Genomic DNA, 25,160 nt, shown 5'->3' on the forward strand with positions numbered 1-25,160 from the left:
CCATTTATAATTCTGTCGAGACAGTGAGATTATTGCTTTTTAAAAAGGAATAAAGATGCGAAAGATCTAACTGCTTTTACCATGAAGTCTCCCCAGTTCATGAAAGACAAGGAACTACTGGAGACAGTCCAGCAGAGGGCTACGATGATGATCAGAGGACTGGAGCATCTCTCAGGTGAGGAAAGGCTGAGAGACCTGGGGTTGTTCAGCCTGGAGGAGACTGAGAAGGTGTCTCATCACTGCTCAGCAATAGCTAAAGGGCAGGTGTCAGGGGGATGGGGCTGGACTCTTTTCAGTGGTGCCCAGCAACAGGACAAGAGACACTGGGCACAAACTGGAACACGGGAAATTCCATCTCAACATGAGGAAAAACTTTAATTTGAGGGTGCCAGAGGACTGGCGCAGGCCGCCCAGAAAGGTGTGGAGTCTCCTTCTCTGGAGATATTCAGAAGCCACCTGGACGCGTTCCTGTGCCACCTGCTCTGGGTGACCCTGCTTGAGCAGGGGGTTGGACAAGATGATCTCCAGAGGTCCCTGCCAACCCCTGCCAGTCTGTGACTCTGAAAAATGTAGTAAAGAAAAAAAGAAAAATAATCACGATGAAATTCCAGCAGGCCTCTTCTAGTCCTACAGTTTTCTGTCAACAGCAAATTATCCCTAATTTCATTCTAATAAGCTATAACCTCCCATTACAATTTAGCATAGAAAGTCCTCCATATCTCTTGAAGAGAAACACTCCAGATTTCTTTGAAAGCTGTGTGATCTAAAATTCATACCACGATATGCCCAGCAGCAGTTGGCAGGTGATGAGTGAGCGCACTGCCGCGTGTAAACGCCTGAGGCAGACAGTTACTGTTTGGCATCTTCCACACCCTGGCACTGCATGTGCAGTCTATGGCTTTCAGATTGCAATGTAATTCTGCAAATTAAACCAGAGACTGTAAGTTTCTCATAAACAATTAAAACAAAAAAAAAAGAATTACAAAAGCAGATCTGAAGTCTTTACAGCTAAGTGACTTGTTTAAGCCCATTTCAGGGGTTTATTGCTCAGTGGAGATTAAGGAAAAACTTTGCCATGTATTGACTTAACTTCAGATTCGCTGTGTTTAAACTGATTAGTTGGCTTCTCTAACAATGCTGGAAAATCTGGCACTTTGGAGGATTTTAATACAATTTTTTTCACACAGACAGACAACCCACGCTAACCTAACGGTGGGCCAGTGCCAAGTCCCGGCTGGCGGAGGCCGCTGCCCCAGCCGCCTGGTGACCCGGGTTGACATCGACTCCATTTATTTCCGTGACAGCCGTTTACGCTAAAATAACGATCGGCCCTGCTCTCGCTGGCCTGGAGCTTGGAGTTCATCAATCGATCGGGAAAATGCTGTGGGTTTGGTAGATACCAGCGTGGACAAAGCGGGGCGAGCGGCCCCGGAGAGCCTCCGCGCCGGCCGAGGGGCCGGGCCCGAAGGCGGTGTGGAGGGCCGGGCTCGCGGCTCCACCCGCGGCCCCACCGGGCGGCCCACGGGGCCACCCCCGGGAGCGAGCGGTCCTGCCCCTGGGCGGCCGCCTCTGCCTCCCGCGGACGCTCCTCAGGCCTCTGGCACCGCCCCGCCTTCAGCCGCGCCCGCGCGGGGGCCTCTCCGCGCCCCGCCGCCGCGGGGGCCGTGCTCCCTGCCCCGCTCCGGGCCCGCCCGGGTGTCCATGGCAACGCAAGGCCTCGCATCCCACCGGCCGGGGTCGGGAGCGCTGCTGGTGGGGCTACCATGGCGGTCGGCGCCGGCAGAGTTTCCAGTCTGCCGGTGGCTGAGGGCGGAGAGGCGGCGAGGGCGGCCGGCTGCGGCTCCTGCCCCGGGCAGGGCCTGTCCCGCGGGCCGTGGGCCGGCGAGGTACGGCGCCGGTGGAGAGCGGGGCTGCGGGCCTGGGCGCGGGGGAAGAGGGGCCGGCGGAGGCGCCTCCTCTCCGCCGCCCGAGTACCATCGTCCCGCGGGCCCGGCCGGGCCTCCAGCGGCGGCGGGCGCAGGGGCCGGCGGCGGGGCCCGCTCGTCCCCCGTCTGGTACCGGCGCTGCGCAGGCACCGGCTGGGCCCCGTCCGCCGGGGCTGGGTGGGGGTGCCCTGGGGGCTCCGTGGGGGAGCTCACGGCATCGCCTCTGTGTACGGAGAGGGGTCGTGAAAGGCAGGGCTGCCTGGGCTGCCTCCCAGACATGAAATATCTTCCAAATGTCTGATTTTGCTTCAAAATAGTGAACACCTTAAAGTGTTTGTTACTGAAATCAGTGCCAGTTGACCAAATTTCAGCCTGCTCATCTGACAGTTCTTGACTGCAGTTTGATTTGATAGGTTTTCTTCACTGAAGAGAGAGGGGGTTATGGACAACCTTTTGACTTAGCATCTGCCACTTTCATACAGTCCGGCACTATGTTTACCTATGATGTGAAATTCTGTCAGTGCTTTCTACTGAAGAGTAAGGTGGCAGTTTTGGAGTAGCAGTCGTATTTATCTTTTAAGCAAGTGGTGTGTAAAGGTTTAATAATCCAGTCACTTCACCTGCATCTGATAATTGAGGACTCCATGGTTATGCTGATTTCCCTTCTGTTTTGAATGCAGAATGCTAGGTGTGTATTGGCATACAGGTCTTTATGAAAGCTGTTGAACGATCGAGTAGATGTTGGTTTAGCCTGCATCATCTGGCCATGGATCCAGGGATATGAATGCCGAGATACATCTGCTGAAGTAGTGTGAACTACTGATTGCTACATGATGGAAGAGCTTCTAGAGGAATTAGTAGAATCCCAGCTGAGTTTTGAAGCCCGTGACTAAAATGAAGTTGAGACCATGCCCCGTCTTATCTTAAGCGTGTAACAGATTCCTCCTCTTCATGTGTCAGTTTCCTGCACCTCGTTTGTCCTGCTCTGTTGCAGTCAGGAAGCATTTCACTTATGTCTGTCCTGTCAGTTGTATCATTCTTCTTGTTTTGTCCTCTTTTGTGGATTACAGAAATATGTGGGACAGTTCTACGTGGATCAGCGCCATGGGAAGGGGATTTGCTACTGGCCTGATGGTTCCAAATTCACGGGAGCTCTTTATCTTGGCCACTTAGAAGGCTATGGGACCCTGGAATGGAAGGATGGCAGAAAATTTCAGGTAACGAAAAATGCTGTTTTAATACTGCGATTTCCTTGCCTTTCAAAGTCAGCATAAGTACAGGAAAATTTGACTGTGGTTTTTTTTCAAGCAGCTCCCTTATTGTTTTGGTTCTTTAGAGCAAATTCGTCATGCTTTGATCTCCAGTGAGTTAGGGCAGTCTTTTCAACAGCTTAGCTTCTGCTGTACTCAATTTTTGCATGGGGAAATACTGAAGGACATGATCATAGAATCATCAGATCATTTAGGCTGGAAAAGATCCTTAAGATCATTGAGTCCAACTGTGAACATAACACTGCCAAATCCACCACTAACCCATGTCCCTCAGCACCACGGCTACATGTCTTCTAAATACCTCCAGGGATGGTGACTCAACCACTTCCCTGGGCAGCCTGTTCCAATGCTCAACAACCCTTTCGGTGAAGAAATTTTTCCTGATATCCAATCTAAACTGCCCCTTATGCAACTTGAGGCCATTTCCTCTCATCCTATCACTTGTTAGTTGGGAGAAGAGACCGACCCCCACCTGGCTACAACCGCCTTTCAGGTAGTTGTAGAGAGCGAGAAGGTCTCCCCTCAGCCTCCTTTTCTCCAGGCTGAACACCCCCAGCTCCCTCAGCCGCTCCTCATCAGACTTGTGCTACAGACCCCTCACCAGCTTTGTTGCTCTTTTTTGGACACACTCCAGTTGTTTTTCTTGTAGTGAGGGGCCCAAAACTGAACACAATACTCGAGGTGCGTCCTCATCAGTGGGGGACGATCACGTCCCTAGTCCTACTGGCCACGCTACTCCTGATACACGCCAGGATGCTGTTGGCCACCTGGGCACACTGCTGGCTCGTATTCATCTGGCTGTTGAGCAACACCCCCAGGTCCTTTTCCGCCGGGCGGCTCTCCAGCCACTCTGCCCCAAGCCTGTAGCGGTTGCACGGGGTTGTTGTGACCCAAGTGCAGGACCCGGCACTTGGTCATGCTACACCTCATACCATTGGCCTTGGCCCGTCGATCCAGCCTGTCCAGATCCCTCTGTAGAGTCTTCCTAACCTCAAGCACATTAACACTCCTGTCCAACTTGGTGTCATCTACAAACTTACTGAGGGCGCTCTCAATCCCCTCATCCAGGTCGTTGATGAAGACATTAAAGAGAACAAGCCCCAATACTGAGCCCTGGGGAACACCACTTGTCACCAGCTGCCAACTGGATTTAACTCCATTCACCAGAACTCTCTGGGCCCGGCCATCCAGGCTGTTTTTTACCCAGCAAAGCGTACGCCCATCCAAGCCACGACCAGCCAGTTCTCCTGCAGAATGCTGTGGGAAATGGTGTCAAAGGCTTTTCTAAAGTCTTGGTAGACAACATCCACAGCCTTTCCCTCATCCGCTAAGTGGGTCACCTTGTCATAGAAGGAGATTAGGTTAGTTAAGCAGGACCTGCCTTTCATAAACCGTGGCGACTGGGCCTGATTGCCTGGTTGTCCTGTATGTGCCATGTGATGGCACTCAAGGTGATCTGCTCCATAACCTTCCTTGGCACCAAGGTCAAACCGATGGGCCTGTAGTTCCCTGGATCCTCCTTCTAGCCCTGTGATGTGATACCCTCTGTCCAGAACTAAAAAAACGATGCCTGGAAAAGTTTCCTATTCTGGTATCTAACATATAAGAATTCAGTATTTAGTCATCTTCTTTGATGAAGATCTTGTTAGTTAGTACTCTCAAAAGGCATATTAGGATGCCAGCAATATGAAACTGGAAAAATACTGCATTTTAAGCAACTGTGGAGATAGACAGCAGTCTGAACTGTCCAGGTAGCTAGTTACCTGTTTTGCATCATTTTCAGACCTGATGTTGCTAGTAGAAGCTGGAAATCTTGTTTTCTAAGAGATTCTTCATTAGAAGGTATATCTGAAAAGTCCCAAGCATAGGGGAACACTGCCCACCCGTTCCTACTGATCCCTGGGTAGCTCTGCAATTTGTCAAATAATATAAAACATATAGAAAAACAACATGACAGTCTTTGCATTGGGGTGATCAACAAGAACATAGCATTCTTGCTGCATGTTGTTAATATGGTACTAATTACAGATTTAGGGTATATACAGATTTAATTTGGGTATATGATAATGAATTTGGGTATATGATGCATAATCTAAAGCGCAGGGGGGAAATAGAGAAGCTTCAGATCATAACCATACTCAGAATTTTATTCTTGCCAGTGGTAGCGCTTTCCTCCTGCTCCTTTATCTTTGTAGCTAAACAGCTCAATGTGAAGTTGCTAATTTTTGCTCCAAATAGCTATTTTGAGGTTGTGATAGCTTAGTTTGAACTTGTCTTGAACAGGTGGGTTCAAGAACACATATGGGCGATCCAGACATGCATGAGTCTGCGTAAATTTGGTAATGCTCATCCCTTACTTACTGTAGTGTCATGGCCAAACTAGGATACCCTTATAGGAAGACTAAAACTCCTGTCCTGTAGTGCTTTATTTGATACTGAGACTCTTCTGTTGGCATGTCTTGTGGTGCTTGTAAGGTCGTAGATATCCTAAATTTGGTTACCATTGTAAGAAAGGAAATAACTGTCCATTCCAGATTCTGTGTCTGTGTAGATGTGTGCCAGATGTGTTTGTTTTGATTAGGTAGGAAAAGCTAACCATAAATCTGTCCTGGCCTGAAAGGTAGCAGCCTGGATAATAAATCTAAAATTGGTCACAGCGTTAGCAAAGGCAGCTTCTGCTTTGTTTATAACCATGTGCTAACTAAACTGTTGTTTGTTTCCTGCTAACCTTCTTACTGTGGGAGAAAATAGTCAGTCGCTGAGCTGATGTTACAGATAGTGATAATGAGGAGACAGCCAGAAGTAGCTCATCACCAAGGATGGGATAACAAGAAGTAGTTAATCACTTCGAGCTTCTTCTATGCGTCAAGTATGTACTCCTGTACCAAGTAGGACAGAGCTGGGGCTACTTCAAGGAACATCCTTATCATCCTCAAGAAGTTGGCAAACTTACACTAAACTTTTACTGTCCTGAGACGACTCAACACCTTAAAAGGGTGATGTGAGGAAGGGTCTTCTCACCCAAACGACCACCGAAACACTCATGCTTGCGCAGTAGTGTTTTGACGATGCAGCAAAATTTGATACGCATGTGCAAAAAGACTATTCGGTCATCCTAATGAATATGTAAGTTTAGGTGGAGTTATGTGTTAGGTAGGTCGAATTATGAGAATCTTTGGTGTATAAATAATGGGTGAATATCCCCAGTAAAGTGTGCTAGATTTGTGGGTTTTCCCCCTAGCACTAGACATTGAATAAAGCAGTATCTCCTCTCTAAACTACTTTTGGTTTCGGGAGCTTTTATTTCAGGTAACAACAGAATAAAAATAAAAAGAAAATCTTGCTCAGGCCCTAAGCCCATCAGGAAGTTTCATCCAAACATTACATCCCACTGTAGTTAAATTTAGGGCCTTCCACTGTTCCTGGGCTGGAAGACTTGTGTTTGCTATTAAATGGACCAAAGCGAGTGTGAAAGCTTTGCTGTTCAGATGGGCTTCAGCAGTTATTGTTCTGGCACTAGGAAGTGGACCGGTAAGGCCGGAACCAGACAGATTAGTTTAAATAGAAACCGGACTTGTTTGGTCTCTGACTGATACTAATGAGTTTACTTGTTTCTTAAGGGGCTGTACAAAACTGATGAGCGATTTGGACCAGGGATTGAGAGCTATCCAGATGGCTGTCAGGACGTTGGTTTGTGGCTCAGGAATCATCTAATTAAACTGTGTACTGAAGTACCTGGTTATTTTTCTCTCTTGGATTATCCAGCACACTACAGATACATTGATGACAGTTCTCAAAAGAAGTATATTTCAGTTGAGGAAGACCCGTTTCTCCGAGACTATAAACATCTCCCTTTTGATGATAAGGATATTTTTCCTGAAGGAGTCTTTGCATATTCTCGTAACACAGATCATCTTACTTTGACACGCTCCTTCCTGGAAGAGTGTGATGCTTGGTATTTTCAGAACACCCCAAAGCTGCCTGAGGAAGACCCATGGCCTGTTGCAAATGTAACCCCTCTACTCGTTAGAATGCAGATGCATGTTTATAAGCACAGGTAACTGTTGATGATTTGTTTATTAAGTATGGATTTTTAGAAATTATTATCCATGAGTATTCATTATTTTCAAAATGATGTTGCAGGATAAAAGCTGCACTCCAGATTGGTTTTTATGGCCTTGAGGTTACACAAGTTGCCATGAGGATTGGCAGAACAAGAAAAAACCAACATATTCATCTCTCAGTTCACAAATTTTATTCCTTTTACTGAAACATCAATTTTATCCTGGTTACACCTGTAAAAATAGTCTCATTACTCATTAGCATGTCAGAGTTTCTGGAAGTCCAGTTTTGAAAGGAATTAGGAGGCAAGGGCTGTAGAGACCTGTTCTGATCTCCCCTGTTCCAAGAGTGTAGTGTCTTGTGTAGGGGTAGAAATATGGAGACGCATAGAGCCGGATTTTCGGAAGCATTGAAACTCTGGCCAATGATACCTTTTTGTGGTTGTTTTGACTCTTGTTCTCCTTTAAGGCTATACAAAACATGCTGCAGCAAGTCTACAGCTAGTAGAACTGCCAACTGCACATCAGTTTTTATGTGGCTTGGTACTTGTATGTGGAGATGCTCGTTGGCCCCACGGAGTACTTCCTTATTTGTTTTTTTGATAGGAACACAAGCTACCTATACATATTTTATAGTTAAAGCAGGTGATGGAAATTAAATCCTAAACAGATGTCACGAATGTGCATGATAAATTGGTTCATAGAAAAACATGGTAGTTAGATTTTGTTTTCTTTTTTAGTAGATGTTTCATGGCTGGACATTTTTTAACTCCTCTGTGGCAAAAATCTATATGCTGCTGCCAGCAACTGGTTTGCCTTTCTGCCATTAATGTAAGCAAGCTTACACTATCTGAAATAGTTCTTAAAATGATAGCTGGCCTTATTTTCTTCTTGGTGTCTTTTTTCTTGAATTGCCATAGTGGTCTAAGAGTGCCGAGCTGTTTAAATGTGCCATACTTTTTTCTCCTTTTCTAGGCGCTGTCAAGGGGAGTTCACTTCAGATGTCAACCTCATTCTCAGTGGCTCCCGCAGTACTTATGGGCCTCCAGGCCCCAGGGAACTTGCCTCAGAGCAGCTAATTCAGAAAGCGGCAAGAGGAGACTATGATGGGGTCTATGCGGTTCTGAGGAATGGGCTTGCTCATCCAGACATAGCTGACAAACACGGATACACAGCACTTGCTGCTGCTGCTGTAAGACTCTCAGCATAACTCTTTACCACTTGATGACAAAATTCCTGGTATAGTAGGCAGGATTAAATTTTTCTCGTTTCATTACATAGTATGGAAGGAACGTTCAGTAAACAGGAGAAACAGAAAAGCGGTGTGACAAGACTAGTGTCTGTAATGACTGATCTCATGCCAAACCCCACAGGAAATAAATAACCGAAAAGAAGCCCATCAGTAAATGTTAGAGGTGCTTTCAAATGTCAGTGCACTAGATCTATGTTCTTGGATGTGACTGTGCTTTATTATATTTTCCCCTAATTGAAAACTGATTCAGACATAATTGTTTTCTTTTTGCTGAAAAGTGGTGGTGACTAGAAACCACGCATGCACAACTTCAATTTCTATAGGAGGGGGGTGAAATCCTGCCCCCCCGCCTTTTTCTTCAGGTCCTTTTCAGCTACCTCAATACTTCGCATTCATTGTAGATGGCTAGCAAAATCTAGATGATTGAGAACACTGTATTTCTCCTGTAGCCATCTCAGTCACTTTTAATCTCTTTCCGTGCATGAATCCTCACTGAATTCCTGTGAAGCCCCGTAGTTAAAAATTAGCTGAAAAAAACGTGTTCTGAACCCTGTAAGACATGGTTCTGTATTGTGTTTCTGTTTTGTGGGAAATAAAAATTTGAATTAGCTGTGCAGTGTAGAGCATGACTACTTTAAAACTGTGTTGTCATTTCTTTCCATGTCAAAAGCTAAAAGTGTGTACGTATATGTGCAAGTATGGTTGTTTTCCCTTTACAGGTTCATTCCCATAATGATGTTGTCAATCTTCTTCTTGATAGCGGAGCTGATGTGAATAAGTGTAGTGATGAAGGATTATCTGCTCTCTCCATGTGCTTTATTCTCTTTTATCCAGAAGAATCATTTAAGGGTAATATTGCTGAGAGGCGCTTCCACAGTTACAAGGTTCGTTTACTTCTAATCTAAAATGACAGAATCATAATGTATTATTTCCTCAAGATGTAAGCTTGCTTTTTAAATGTACTGTGTATACTCCTAAGAAAAAGTCAGAACTTTTATGCATTTTGCTCTCTGAGGATGTAGAATAATCTCTACGCTCACAGCTAACTCCTGTCTCAAAGGACTGAACTCCAGTGCAGATACAAGCTCACTCTGCAATTGAAATACGATGCTGTATCAATAGCAGAGATGTGAAGCCTTGTTGGCTAGGTGTTTTTACACGATGAAGATCCAGTGGGACAGCTGATGGGAATTACAGAAGCGTAAGTAGAGCAGTAGGATGTAGGTAATTCTCCTGGTACTACTTAATCCTCCTGGCATCACGGAGGTGGCTAGTAAAAAGCAAGTGTACGGTCAGAAGTGTGCTGATCCTTGGGGAATGCTCACAAAGGAAGAGTCATATCCCTGGAAGAGAAATGCCTGTTCTGAACTTCCTACGCAGGAAGAGTGTAGGAGTGCAAACATGGGAATAGGGAAAAAAAATGAAAGCAAGGGTATCAGGAATCACCAGCCAGGACGAGAAAACAGATAAAAAAGGGGTCTGTGTGGGAACTGTGTGGTTTTTGAAATGTTTCAGTGGAGTCTAGAAATGGGAGGGTGCTGCTGAGACTTTCATATGAGGCTAGACAGGTGGTGGCCCGTGCCTTGAGGAAACCTGTTGGAAATGAGGTATGCAGCTTGAAAATCTGTGTCTTATTTTATTTCATCAGTTTTTTTTTTTCTTTTAAGCTAGGTGATGTATACTGGAAAAAAACTTTTAACTCTTCTAAATATATCCTAGACATTATGGAAAACGAACAAGAAGAATATTCCGTTATTTTAAGAGATTTTTTTTTTAAACTTAGTTACAAATTACTTCTAAATGATTTCTCTAACAGTTGTTAACAAAAATCCAGTATTATGTGCTGTATCGTGTTACTGTTCTGATCTGTTAATATGCTGAGTCATGCATTGGAAGAAGATTTTTTTTGATTTTGTAACCTCTTTCTTTTTTAAAATCTTGAAGTGGAATGAACAATCAGAATCCTCAGAAACAGTCAGTGTGGCTGAAGACATTATCTCAGAGTAAGTCTCATGCACTATAAAGGGGAGACCAACTCTCATAAACCCTTTTGTATAAAGAAGGTAACAGTATTTCACATATTTCACAGAGGTATTCATCCATTGCAGGGAAAGATATTTTTTGTTTGTTTAACTGGGTAAATCTTGTTTGCCAGTAGAAACCACTCATTATTTATACACCCTAATGTAGCTCGTGTCAGCAGTGGGCAAACGTTCCCGTTGAAAAGTAGTTCCAGCAAAGGACGTCATGCTTGAACAAGATAAGATTTCATGTTAGCGGAGTGTGAAAAGCTGCTAAATGTGCAATGGACACTTGGAGTGTAGTGTAGACGTAAGGAGGGAGAATATATTAATTTAATTTCTTGAAATCTTGACTACATGTGAACCTGTTCGTTGTTTTCTGCAAGTGTCTGTTCAGCAGCGTCAACCCTTCGTGGATCTTTGAAAGGGCCACACTTGCTTTTTGCTTTGCTTACAGAGCAGTCACCAAAGATGATGAAATTTTTGTGTTGGGCTATATGGCAGCGTAGGTAATTTTGATATCTTAAAACCCGCAAACTGGAATTTCCTGGTTGGCTTTCTGGCCTTCATCCCCTTACATGTTACTTTTGTGGCACATCCTCCCACCTCCCATGATTCTTCTTGTCTGAAATATTGTGCATATTGCACGTTGTTCATTGGAATATAAAGATCCATTGTGGGTAAAGCTGAGTTAATACCATGCCTGAAAAGATGAGTCTCTGTTGAGAACACTTTGTGATGATGGAGTTTCTGGGTGATTTCCAAGTGCCGTTTGCCCTTTTTTTTTTCTTTTTCCTTTGGTAGCATCAGATTTGTTTTGTGTGTGTGTGTGTGGATTGTTTGGCTCCATGGAAATGTAGATGGCACCTGAAATATACTGTCCTAGTCTAGCATAGCTCCTGTCCCAGCTTTTGTTTAAGGGGAACACCGTACCTTTGTTTTCTTGGGATGGATGAATGAGGTGTGATTGAGGAAGGAACCTTCCAAGGAGTCTTCGATGGCAGGAAGGAGGAGTCTGTGTCTTTCATTAAACAAGTCTAAGATCAAATGTTTACAAGTCATAGGTGAGCGACTGGTGGAGATGCAGAGAACCTTGCCTGGCTTTGCCTGTCTGTTTCCCACACTGGGTCTTTTCATGACGGCAGGGACTGCTTTGCATGCTACTCCTTTAGTTTAGAGGGCTGAGAAACACTGGCAGTGCTGTCCCCTGTTTTTGCCTGGGTGGTGTAGGGCAGTTTGATGTGGCCCTAGAGACTGCCATGTCTTCCCTCTGCTAAGTGACAGTTTTCATGTCTATTACGTGGGAGTCATTTTAGTCCACTAGCTTTTAGAGTTTTCTTGGAAGGTGCTAATACGTTATTCTGGTATTTTTCATGTCAGTTCTAGACGACAGAAGAGATGGGAAACAATCCAGCTGCTGCTTCGTCGAGGTGCAGATCCCAATGCGCCCTGGGTCCCACCACACCTTCTGTTCTTTGCTGTTAAAGCTGCAGATGCAGAAGCAGTGAAACTCCTCTTAGAAAGGGGAGCCAGGGCTGATGTGCGGCTTCCACCCAAGGTTTTACTGGATTATAACTCATAATGTGGGATTGTAGATGCATACTGAAGCTTCAGTGTCCTACTGTAAAATATCCTGCATGTCAGAATCACCTTTAGAACGGCCAGAAAACTGTTTAAAGCGATTATCGTGTTCAAAGATATTTTTTTTTTTCATAGAAAGAACTCAAAGCTCCTTACTCTCCAAGTGTTTTATCATTATATTTCCTGGTTGCCAAGTTTGTGAGTGGCTGGGGAATACTTGCGAAGCTGCTCCTCAAATTGGTAATAGCTGTTGTGATATTTAGTAAGCTTAGTGTCTGAGACCTTTAGTGTTCCACAGTCCTATAACTCCAGGCTCTGGGTTTATGGTGGCTGTTTGTGAGACACAGCATGTGGGAAGAGTGAGCTTGGATTCTTTGAAAAAATATTTAGCGCTGTTGAAGTGCTGCTTGTGATAAACAGGAGTCTTAATGCTATGTTTGTTTTTTCAGCTAGGGGGGTTAACTCCTCTCCACATAGCTGCCTCAGTTCCTGGGGAGGAAGGGGTCCGGATAACACGATACCTCCTGCATTCTGCCCCAGATCTTAATGCAAGGGCGGAAGATGGAAACGAGACATACGGTCCAGACAAGGTATGTTGCTTTTTCAGCTCATCTTCTTTCAGCTGTTGAAATTCAGATTGCGTGGGACCTAAGCAGGGAGTTGAGGTTCCTGCCTGCTTGATTTCACAGTGAAATCTTTGCATTTCCCTGAAAGAACCTTAAAAAAAAAACAAGCAAAAAGCCACTTGTGTTCTATAGTATTGGGTTGCAGTAAACATATCCTTCTGTTTTTGGTGCCCCAGAACATTTTGCTATCATGCAATATATAAAGCAGAGTTTAGAAGGCTCTTGTGTGTAGTCCAGTACAAAAGCCTGAAGATACTACTACAGAAAGAGATATGTCTGTGATGGGACTTGCTTGTTTCATCTCCATGGAACTGGCCTAATATTTCTTTTCTTTCCTTATTTCTCTTTTCCTTGAACCCAGGCTGTCTCTGCTAGATTCCTGTGGCGTTCTCTGTGCCTCCTGCAGAAGGCCAGTTTAGCAGTAGACTTTTTTGGTAGGATAGCGCTTTTTAGTTTAGAGTTACCAATTTTGATGATAATTCTCTACTGCTGACGGAACTATACCAGCAATATGTGCCTTTTCTGGCATTTGTTACCTGAGAAATTACTTTAAGTTTCAGTAACAAAATCCTGTAGTCACAGAACAGCTGAAATACTTGAAGTGACCTCTGAAGATCATGTAGAATAATAACCCTGCTCAAAGCAGGATCAGTTATAGCAGGTTGCTCAGGGTCTAGTCCAGTTGGGTTTTGGGCATCTCCAAGGGTGTGGACTCCACAATGTCTCTGGATAACCTGTTCCAGTGGCAACGCTTTTCCTAACGCAGCCCAGGATGCTGTTGACCTTATTTGCTGCAGGTGCGCACTGCAGGCCCATGTTCAGCTTGCCTACCAAGACCTCCAGGTCCTGTTCTAAAAGGTTTTTTTCTATGTGGCCAGCCCCCAGTGTGTACTGGTGCCCGGAGTTATTCCTCCCCAGGTGCAGGGGAGGAATAAGACAATTTCCTTTGTTGAATTTAATAAGATTCCTCTCTACCCAATTCTCCAGCCTGTCCAGGTCCCTCTGAAAATCAGCACAACTGTGTGGTGCATTAAAGTACTCTTCCCAGTTTTGTATCATCTGTGTATTTGCTGACGGTGCACTCTGTCCCACCATTGAGGGCGTTAATGAAGATGTTAAATAGTATTGGCCCTCGTATCTGCCCCTGGGCTATAGCACAGCTGGACTTAGTGCTGCTGATCCACCTCACTGCCCATTTGTCTGGTCCGTACTTGTCCAGCTTGTCTAGGAGGATGTTATGGGAGACAGTGCTGAAAGCCTGGCTGAAGTCAAGGTAAACAACATTCACTGCTTTCCCTGTCTTTCACCAAGCTGATCATCTTATTGTAGAAGGCTATCATGTTTGTCTGGCGTGATTTCTCCTTTGCAAATACATGCTGACTGCTTCCACTCACCTGCTTATCTATAGTGTGTCCGGAAATGGCTTCTCAGAAGATTTTTCCATCATAGGCTGACCAGCTTGTAGTTCCCTGGTTCTTCCTTCCATTTTGCCAGAAATGCAAAGAAATTCCTCAGAAACCTCCCCCTCCCCTGCTCGCCCTCACCATTCAGAGGTAACCAGACTGGCCTTGCAATGACATTGGCCAGCTCCCTGGCACACCGTCAGGTCCCAATCATTTAAAAAAGGAATTGGCTTATGTAACTAGCCTGATAGAATTTATCCCGTTGTGACAAGGACTAAGGTGAATGTCTGCAGGACAGGGAGATTTAGATGGCTTTGTCAGTTTGTATTTTAGTACGTTGTCCTTAAGTAGTAAACAGGAGAACGTTATACTTATTTATCAACAGTACTTAGTTACAGAACACCCAGACACAGTGTAGGCAAGATTTACTTTCTCAAATATCACTTTTGGTTTTTATATTGATCTGGTGACTCTACATTCATAGACCTTAAATGAATGACATGTGAATGAGCTTGACTCAAGGCAGGCCCTTTGTGCCTGAAAGCGTGCTTCTTCCCCCCGCTCCCTACACTGTATCATGTGGCCCAGTAGAAGTTATTAACATATATCTCTCAAATTTGCCTTCCCTGGACTTCTCCAGTGGTTTTATTAAACTTCGTAGTGTGCAGTGCGAAAGCAGTCTAGCAGATGAGACCTGAATGTAGAGACGAAAGTAGAAAAAGGGTGGCTGTTGTTTTTGGGGGGCTGAACAAGTCTTGTCCATGATTGAGACCCAGACCAATGGGTGACCAGGCAAGTTTATTTTTTGTTAACTTGTCTTTAAGCTATGTTGTAAATGTGCACATCATTTCGCTTAGATTCCTCAGCATCAAGCCAGAGAAGCCAGTTTGACAGGTGGTGTCACTTTGCAACTGAAAAACGAAGCAGGACCACCACAAGGGTACTCTTCCTCCTATAGTGGCCCTGTCCCTGAAGAAGGTGGAAGGAGTGCGTTGCATATTGCATGTGAAAGACAGGATAACAGTGAGGTAAGAGCATAGCATCTGAGGCTCTGCTCGTAGGGAGCAGGTCTAAGCTAATCTCAAATGACATAACTCGGCAGTGAAGATGTTTTGTCCCTCTATAAGAAGCTGATTGAATACCAGGAATAAACTACTTTTCTACTGAATTATTAGTGTTGTACTGATTAAAGATCTATTAGCACTTGAGGAAAAAAAAGTATTTCTTAAATCTTCGGAGTTATGTTTGACAAGAGAAACCCCTTTAGTCAAGTTTCCATTGGTTAATTGGCTTTTAACTTAATCATTCACACGGCCAATTTGAAATAGGACAGTCTTAGTTTTGGCATGCACTAACCTCTGTGGATTTGATTTTCTACTACGGTAACATTCTTCTATCAGATTTGGGATGCATACAGTTGGAGAAAGGTATTTGAGAGAGGAGACCTCCTCCTTCAGAAGCAAACCTGCACGTTCCTTCTGGTGGCGGGATTAATGAGATTTGATAATGTGGTTGTGAAGGTTTCATGTACACCACCACTGTGCTTGGTGTTCTCAGTCAGGAGACAGTGGAGGTGTATTTGTCTATAACATCATAGTTTAGGTGAAAGGTTTGAACGTGTTTTATGCTGCTCATTTTATTAATTATACTATTATTATTCAATATTAAAAAGTTAACTTTATTATGATCTAATTCTGCCTTTTCCCTCTGCACTTGCCTATAAAGCATGCCAGAGATGTTATCCGCCTCCTTTTAATGCATCAGGCAAATCCAAACACATTGTGGAATGGCCATTCACCACTTTCCTTAGCAATTGCCAGTGGGAATGACTTGGTGAGCATCTTTAAATGCCTTCATTTTTTTTGGGGTGTACTTTTCCATTCATGTCTGCTTTCTCTGATGGTAGCCAAACTACATAATGAGTGGTGCTTGCAATCATACATTTTCAGTGAAAATAATAAAGTTTTTATTTTTCTTTCAAACCTATGGATGTATCATGAGCCGAACTAGAGGAGTCCTAAAGGACTATAGTATGACGTAGCCAGAAATATTTGGGTAGGATGCAGAAGGGACTAGCATTCGGAGAACTGCGTTCATTTTACAAATCACAAGAACGTTCAGTTCTCTTACAGGCTGCCTCCCTGCCCAGAGCAATCCAAAACACTTCCTTCTGCGTCTAAGACAAAAGTGTAGCCACTGATGGTAAGAAGGATGCTGTTCTGTGAAAAGATTGATGATCAGTCTTAGAAAGGATTTGCTTGTAATGAAGCTTAGCGCTCCACAGATGAGGCTTAAAGTTCACACCTTGGAATTCATTGTGTTAAGTTAGCTGTCTTCCCGAGCAGGGAATGGAGTCCCTTCTGCCCACACTGGGCCCCCAAAAGCAAGTCCACAGCAGTCGGGACGGTGCAAGAGAAGATATGCAGCCAAAGCAGGTGACGAAGCAGATGTGTCTGCAGTGCTCTACCGCTCTTTGAATAGAGCTCGGTGTGTCCAGGCTCCTGGCTCATCTTCTTTGTGGAAAGCAAGGCAGGAGAGTGATGGGGTGAGCGTGGCACGCTGGCTCCCGGTGGAGCTCAGGTGTTGTGCGGCCAGCACACAAGGCCGTGGCAGGAACACTTGTAGGGGGACAAGTGTGACTGACTGGAACCTAGCAGCTCAGGTAAGCTGAAAGAGGCAGGGTTGGAGCGTGATTTCTGCTCCCCTGTTTATTTTTCTCCAGTACAAAAGCACACAAGTAATCCAGAGAAGCATTCCCTTGGAAACACAGCCATGAGGGCAGCTAAGGGGAAACCCTTTTCAGTATTTTTGATGAAATCGGCATTCGACCTTTTGTTCTGTCACTACAAAATTTATACTTTACATAGGATAAATGGTAGAACATAATAGAAAATATCTGCTGTATGTTGTTATTCCTTAACTACATTCCTTTCGCTGGAAAGGTTGGAAGGGTATCAAATACCTATAAGAATAAAACTGGATGCAATATAATGTGGAGCTAGAGTGTGGACTATGGAAGAGGTTATAATAGAAGTGTGTACAACTGCATACAACATAAAATAGATTCTCTGAAGTGTTTGAAACAGAACCTTTTTCTTTACACTGTCTTCATCATTTTTAAGACAGTTCTGGTATTTTTCTGGGCAGAAGTGCTTTCTTGCAACACAAAAATACAAACTTCATGATTTTGAATGAAATAGAAAGTCCCATATCCAACAACTTCTGCTGATTCTCCCACCTTCCCAGAGGCTAACGTCCGATGAAGTAATGATCTAATAGTCTGTAAGTGATCAACCTATCCAATCCTTATCTTTGTGGTAAAGCATTTTTTTTTTAAAAAAATACACTTTGTGAATCAGACCAGGTGATTTTTAAAGCTAGCCTCTCATGTATTTGATACTGTTGCTTGGTAGAGTATTCCATGGTGACATTACGATTCAGGCTAAAAGAAGTGAAAACTACTGTCTGCTGGACTAAATTTGTGTGTGCTACTGAAGCCATGACAGATACCAGCAGGTACTCCAGGTGTGCTGTGGTAAATACCGTAAAGCTTTAGGGGCTTGACTGACCTGGCTAGGGTCTCACTTTTCTCCTGTAGAACTGTCAGTAATGGCTTCTCCAGTCACTAACTTGTCCCAGTTGCGTATGCACGTTTGCAGGCAGTGGTTGAACTCCTCAAACATGGGGCTGACCCAAATCTACCATTAAGTGGGACAGTAAGAAGTGCCCTCTGTGCAGCTGTCAGTACGGCATATGAACAGCAGAGAACGACAGCACAGAGGATTGCTTTGGTAAGATAACATTTGTGTGTTTGTTGGTTTTTTTTTAAACTTGGGAAAGCTGATTTTTGTGAGGTACATTGAGTCCCCTTTCTTTTTAAGGGTAAGCTGATTTTTTTTTTTCCAAAACAATTAATTTGTTTCTGTTCCTAATACTGTTTGTTTCTGTCCTGAGGCACAGGGCGTTTGTATGGAAATTACTTTTCATGTTTGAGAAAAGAGGATGATAACCTCTTTGCGTAGAAGAGGAAAACCAGTCAAATGGGGTGGTCATAGCACCCGCAGCTCTGTCAAATCTGACAGTTCACCTTGTTTATAAACACAACCAGCACCCGCATGAAGAGACATGCGTTGTATTTGGTTGTTATTGTAAAGTGGTCAGTACCACTTGTGATGACTCCACTTTCTCATCTATGGCAGCGTTTGGCCTTGTGAAAGTTGGAGTTTTTCTCCTCATCCCAGGGAGCACGGGGCTGATCTCATCCAGAGTGGGGGTGAGGAGGGCTGCAGCTGAGGGGCCTGGGAGCAGAGGCAATTCCCCCGGGTGGGTTCTCTCCTTCCCTCTCCCTCACTAGTTGTCCCTGCTTCATTTGTTGCTGCAAGATTGTGAGATATCCAGAAACAAATAGCAATTGCCTGCAAGAAGGTTTTATTTAAAAAAACACATTTAGATTTGACAATTCATCATTATCTGTAAAGGGGCAGAAGAAATGCATGGTTTGGGGCACAAAATAGTCTCACAAATAGAGGTGAAGCTCCGATGCTCAGTCCTGTTTCTTTAGCTGTGGAGTGAATGCAATTTTGTGGGAAGCTTTTCTTTTTGCTTGGATGTGTAATGATTTGCCTTCTTCAGGTTGATAAGCTGCTTGAAGCTGGTGCAGATATCCTTGCACCAGTTACTCTTAGAGAAGGACAAAGAAAAGCTGTGGGAACAGCTGTTGACTATGCCTATTATAAATATAATCAGGTATGACTTCATTTCCAATATCTGAAAGTACTGTGCATTTGCGTCCGCTCACATGCATGGCCTGTTGTGTCCGTATGAATTGTCTAGGGCCTTCTTCAGAAACTTTCACAGAGATTTACTTTTTCCCTTCATTTGTTGTGAGACAGTTCAGCACCAAATGAAACATGAATCACTTGAAGTCTGAGTACCTCTGATAGTTTGGCCTGTGAAGGCAATCCTTGCTGTCACATATTACAGTAAGATTCCATTCATAATTGGATTGGAAAGAGTTAATCGTAATCTTAAACCCAGGAATTAAACCCAAAAGTAATACGTGTTTCCGTGAGGCTACAATCAAATGAGGAGAAGTTATTACGGGTTATATATTACGGTAATTTTGGATGTGTTGTAAGCTATGATACGACATTATTGATCAAACTTTAAAAGAATGGATTTCCTAAATAAAATACATACTTAAATAACATTTAAAATACATTAAAATATGTATTATATGTTATGTTAAAATAACAAAAATACATATTTACATAAATGGATTTACTAAAGTAATCCTTAATCATGTATCAATCCCTTATAAAAAGAGTCTTACTGTGAAGTATAACTAATAAATTTCTACCTGATGCTTTTTACTGGATATATTTGTTTAAAAAAACATTTAAAAGTTCTGAGACGGTCTTGATTAGAACTAATATAAGATTTTTTTTTTTATAGCTTTCTTATTAACAAGAAAGCTTAAGTGATAAGTCGATTGCTTGCCTCTGGAACATAAACAGTAGTTGTTCTGAAAAGAACAAAAGTAATGGTTCACCTTGCTCCTGGGGCAGCCTGCTTAGAGCTGACGGGGGTTTTTGCATCCGACACCAACGTTCTATGTAGACATTAAATTGTGATTTCTTTGCTTGCACTCGCAGCTGATCCTCGAACAGGAAAAGAAATTAAGCAATTTATAGCTGTAATCACAGCTCCAACTTAATCACCATATGCCAGGTACCTTACCTCCCTGCCCTGCTCTGGACTTTTGTCTATCCTTTCCTTGCTGGCACTTGCTACAGGGAAGCAGTATGGGGACTTGAGGAACATACGAGTGGACAACCAGTGCCCTCTAGCTGACCTCTAGCTGTCTTTTTCATTTCCAAGAAACTTTTTGATGCTTCCAGAAGTGCTCGGAGAGGAGCTCTGGAAGATGAGGGCAGCTTCCAAGTGCAAGGTTCTGCACTGGCGTCAGGGCAACCCCCAGTATCAGCACAGGCTGGGGGATGAGAGGATGGAGAGCAGCCCTGCTGAGAGGGCTTGGGGCTGTTGGTGGATAAAAAGCCTGCACATGACCCAGCAACGTGCGCTGGCAGCCCAGAAACCCCCCGCAGCCTGGGCTCATCCCCAGCAGCGTGGGCAGGGGGGCGAGGGGGGGATTCTGCCCCTCTGCTCCGCTCTGGGAGACCCCCCTGCAGTGCTGCCTCCAGCGCTGGGGCACCGACAGCAGAAGGACACGGAGCTGCTGGAGCGGGGCCAGAGGAGGCCCCGGAGATGCTGGGAGGGCTGGAGCCCCTCTGCTGTGAGGACAGGCTGAGAGAGCTGGGGGGGTTCAGCCTGGAGAAGAGAAGGCTCCGGGGAGACCTTATTGCAGCCTTTCGGTCCCTAAAGGGGGCTTGTGAGAAAGATGGGGACAGACTTTTTAGCAGGGCCTGTTGCGAGAGGACAAGGAGTAATGGTTTTAAACTAAAAGAGGGAAGATTTAGACTAGATATAAGGAGGAAATGTTTTATGTTGATGGTGGTGAGCCCCTGTCCCAGGTTGCCCAGAGAGGGGGTGGAGGCCCCACCCCTGGAGACGTTCAAGGCCAGGCTGGATGAGGCTCTGAGCAACCTGATCGAGTTGAAGATGTCGCTGCTCACTGCAGGGGGGTTGGACTAGATGGCCTTTAAATGTCACTTCCAGCCCTAACTATTGTATCATTCTATGATTCCCCCTTGAAGAAACAGTTGAAAATGGTTTTAGTTAACTTGTTGAGCGCTCACCAAACTGATAACTGGAACAACTAGAATGTCTAACCTGGAGATGTCCTGTGTCTCATATCACAGACTGAGCTCCAAGCCAGGATCCAGCAGGGACGACGCTGTGCTTTTGGAACGGGTTCGCTTTAACTCTGAAACACTTGTGTGTTAGTGTTCGCATACACTAGTGGATTAACTCATGGTATGTTGCAGGACAGGAGAATTGCTCACACACCATACCACATATTGTCAGCATCTGAGCAGGAACTTTTTCAAACACGCCAATCTCTGCTGGAACACATTACAGCGAAGCTCCGTGAGCGTGTCATCCTGAAAGAGAAGGAGTGGGATCAAGAAGAGCTGAGAAGATCCAAGAAATGTTAGTTCAAGCCTAAGAGTAGTTCAGGATTAAGGGTAGCATCACCTTGTGTGAAGGGGAATTTATTGTTATAATTCCAGTGTTACTGTCTGAAAGGGTAACTCCTAATAAAACTGCTCCTACATGTTTGGTAAGGAGATGTAGGGGTTCTACAAACATTAAAGAATGGACAAGGCATTGTGAAGAAAATTTGGATATGAGTTCAGTGCCTGTCAGCTGCTTCCTGGTGAATCCCTGTACAAGATCTGTTACCATGTGTTAAGAAGTGATTGAGGGAGCTTGCTCCTCTTCCACGGGAGAACCTTGGAATTCCGTGCAGCGAACAGGGTGCATGCAATGGTGACCGTGGACATGTGGCATATCTTCATTCCTTATGGCAACTTACTCTCGGGTCTGTTCCTAAGACTCCCTAAGACTGATACTAAAGAGTATCAGTGCTCTTTTGCTATTAGAGCATCCACAAGGAACAAATAGAGATTATTTAAGTTGCATCTTCAGTAGTCCTCCAGTGTGGAATGTAGGTCTCCGAATACCAGTCTTAGGGGCAGAAGATGTCCCACACTGGGGGAGTGAATGCTGAATATCAGATTGTTACCGTTGCACTTCAGCATAACCTGTGACTCTGTGGCTTGTCACAAGCAGGAAGGAAGAGTAAATTACCTGGGTGGTTTCTTCCTGTGACGTAGCAACTTGGCTCCTTTTTTCTTTGCTTCTGAAGCTTGTTGATGGAAGATGCATTTTATTATGTATCTTCAAATTTTATGCAGACAGAGACGAGCAAATTTTTAATGAAGATGGATTTTGTGACTAGTGCTCTAATTCTCAAGTCAGAATGCTGATTTTTTGGTTTCCCCCGTCCCCCTTTTGTTCGTGTAGTGGGTTCAGCCGTTCCTACGCGCGTTTCAAAGAAGAGAGGAGGAAGCCATCGTGTGGAAGAAGTGAGGTAGGGCGGAGATACTGCAGCAGTATCAACTGTTCTCAAAAGTCCTGTGCCCTGCTTTCTTTTCCTCACCAAAACTCTTGTCGCACTGCCATTTTTCTCCTTTCTAATTTTCCTCTCTGCTCTGCAGTTAGCTTTTTTCTCTGCTTTTATCACATCACTCCTTTTCAGCTTCAGACTTTACCCCAAGAATCTGCATAATATTCAGTTTTCTTGTGGGAGGCAGCGCGTCCTTGTGTTTTAAACCAATTAATGACGTCAGTACCTGAGAGTGCAGGGCAGGATGCGGCTGTGGGTTTGGTGAAGACTTGGCCGTGTTTCTCGCTAGGACACTTGGCTTTTCTGAGGGCTGTTTCTGGGGGCTGGCTTTGCAGCTGGCGTGCAGTCTGTTCCCCACAGACTCCGGTGACAAGCTGCAGAGTCACCTGTTTCTTTATTGTTGGACATTACCGTTGGACATTATTTCTACATTGTAGCCCTGTTGATTTAGTTTTACTGCTGTCTGAAAACATGCTGTCAGCTTGAGGAAACCCCTAAACAAACAGTAACGTGCTTTCATTTTACAACTACCTTTGTTCTAGATTACCGTTCTTTAAATACTGCTATCAGTGCGGACGGTCAGTTAGCGTTCAGCTGTCACCTTGCACGCGCTGTCATCAAGTCTTCACTTGCAGCGAGACCTGCAGAAAGAAATCCTGGAACGAGCGGCACAGGCAGGAGTGCTTGGGATTGCTGGGTAAGTCTGACTGTCGTTACTAGACGAGTACAGTGGTTTGTGCGTGTGTACTGACACGGGTATGTCTGCCTTGTAATGGACCAGTAAAACGTGTTTTATGAAGGAATTTAAATAAAAAGGTTCGGTTGATTCACTTTAATAGTTGTGTTTTTTGCAAACCTGCCAGCTTTGAGAGAGCTGCTACTGTGCCATTACTCTCAGTTTCAAGAGAGAAGAATCTTTAAGGTGAGCACAGAGCAAAGGAAATAACTTTCTCTAAGTCCAAGGTTAGCTACTGTGGACATCAGTAGACAACTTTCCAGGCTGACGGACCAAAATAGATCTAATAAGCTAGGCAGAGTGGAGCTTTCCATACAAACTCTACCTCTTAATCACCTCTATCTGTAAATTTGAAGAGAAATCAATGAGATTCCTGACTCTTACGCTTGGAATTGTTGATACCACACTACTGTGGTTCTTGTAAGACACACTTGTGCTGATAAAAACGAGGCCACATTACACACCCCACATGCTACATAGCAGTAGAAGACTACCGTGGTAGAAATTACACTATTTTAATTATATCAGATGCATGAGAAATCTGCAAATGTGAAGATGAATACAGAACTGCTGTATTCACAGAAGTTCTATGATTGATCTGCCTTTTAGTGACCGCCTGGGATGGGATTTTTAAATCTCAGTCCATGTAAAATCCCGTGTGTTGGGGCTGGTCTGTCCCACTGGCGGTAAGTTATATCAAACATACATGCTTACCAGTATGGGCTCTGGATAGGATCAAATTATTAGAATAGAATAGAATAGAATAGAATAGAATAGAATAGAATAGAATAGAATAGAATAGAATAGACATCAAACTACAAGGACAAATGGTGGGTAATATGGCAGCTGTACACTGGAGGACTTAAACAGGAAGAAAAATTACATTGATTTAGAAAACTGAATTTTACTACCTTGTCTTTAAAAATGTAATGTATTAGGGATACAGCTGGGAGTGCTGGGACGTTAACTAGTAATTATATAAGTTACTGCTTCTTTTTGTACCATACATCTCCTGTATGGCAAGTGCCAAATTTCATTCAATTCAGATTCAGTGGATTCTGTTCAGAACAAGTCTGAATGTCTTCCTGTAGACAGACTGTTTCTCAGCAATAAACAAACTTCTTCTTCAGCAGTGTCTTCCTTTCTAATTAATTTTCAGGTAGAAAGGCTTTTGTTTGTTCCTTTGTTTTGTTTCTTTTTTTCTCTCCCGTGGTTGTCCTTAATAACCTGAAATTCCCTAACTCAGACCAGTTTGAGCAATTCAGTCTGTTGCTCTGAGAGCCTCTGATGCCCTCCGCCCTGTTTCCCGATTCCTGGGCTTTTCACTGTAGGGCAACGCAATTAGCATTTATTTTGTGCCTTCTGAGCAAAACTCTCAATGTTTAACCGAGTCCTGAAGTAATACTCAGCATTAATGGCAGGATTAATGCATTCTCAGATATGTTTACTAGAAGAGACAAGTATCATTTGCGCTCCCATGCGTGGTCATTGTTTGCCAGGAAGTTTGTAGGTAGGTGAGCAGGTAGCCATGGCTACCCGAGAGCTGTGCCTGTTCACATCACATTTCATGAACTATTACAAAATGGGAGCTTCCTCAAGTCTTGTACCTGCGTCCAGTTTATTGTTCCAGAGAAACTGAAGGTCACCCAAAGAAATATGGCTGGGTTTATTTTTTTGTTTTTGTTTTTTTCAGAGAAGAGTACAGGTGGAGCAGCTCAGCGTGCAAGCGGTGCAGGATGCAAAAAGAACGTCACTGGCAAAAAGGGGGAAAATGGAAGAGAAGGAAAAGATGAAAGGAGAGGTGGAAGAAGGAGTAAAGTGGGGATTGGCGGACAAGAGCATCACGGGAAGAATGACTGACTTGTTTAAAGTCACTCCTACTATTGTGTGGACAAGTTTTAATATCACTGTACTTTCTGCCTTGTACCCCACTTCCACTAAGATTAAAAGTGATCTAATTGGACATGTTTTGAGAAAGTAAAGTCAAAACATCATTCTAAGGTACTGCCTATGAGCTCAAGGATGGTAATACCATCAAAACCCAGTGTGTGGGGGTTGATACAAGTTATGTATTTAAGTAAATGTTTGCAATTTGAATTGTAGTCTTCACATTGGTTTTAATGGTTTAATGGGGTGTGTGTGTATATGTACATGTAAACCAATATTGCCCATTATTAAACTTCATTAAAAAT

The 25,160-nt window shown here is 44.0% G+C and overlaps 1 protein-coding gene across 7 annotated transcripts; it reads left to right on the forward strand.

Moving 5' to 3' along the window:
• Nucleotides 1-1,619: 1,619 nt before the first annotated feature.
• Nucleotides 1,620-25,160, forward strand: ANKMY1 (ankyrin repeat and MYND domain containing 1). 7 transcript variants are annotated; one of them, XM_054220949.1, is made up of 16 exons: nucleotides 1,620-1,886; nucleotides 2,996-3,142; nucleotides 6,817-7,253; nucleotides 8,233-8,449; nucleotides 9,229-9,393; nucleotides 10,454-10,512; nucleotides 11,911-12,088; nucleotides 12,561-12,701; nucleotides 14,998-15,168; nucleotides 15,866-15,973; nucleotides 17,800-17,931; nucleotides 18,773-18,886; nucleotides 21,088-21,253; nucleotides 22,130-22,196; nucleotides 22,775-22,929; nucleotides 24,662-25,160. In XM_054220949.1, the coding sequence occupies exons 1-16, from the start codon at nucleotides 1,764-1,766 to the stop codon at nucleotides 24,826-24,828; spliced, it is 2,547 nt and encodes an 848-aa protein (XP_054076924.1). In that variant the 5' UTR covers nucleotides 1,620-1,763; the 3' UTR covers nucleotides 24,829-25,160. The 7 variants fall into 7 exon arrangements, with proteins under 7 accessions (XP_054076924.1, XP_054076925.1, XP_054076927.1 ...); XM_054220951.1 differs by having other exon boundaries at nucleotides 1,748-1,886; nucleotides 6,962-7,253; XM_054220955.1 differs by having other exon boundaries at nucleotides 1,748-1,886; nucleotides 7,106-7,253.

Source organism: Rissa tridactyla, chromosome 14, assembly GCF_028500815.1.
Source record: "Rissa tridactyla isolate bRisTri1 chromosome 14, bRisTri1.patW.cur.20221130, whole genome shotgun sequence".
Taxonomy (NCBI): Eukaryota; Metazoa; Chordata; class Aves; order Charadriiformes; family Laridae; genus Rissa; species Rissa tridactyla.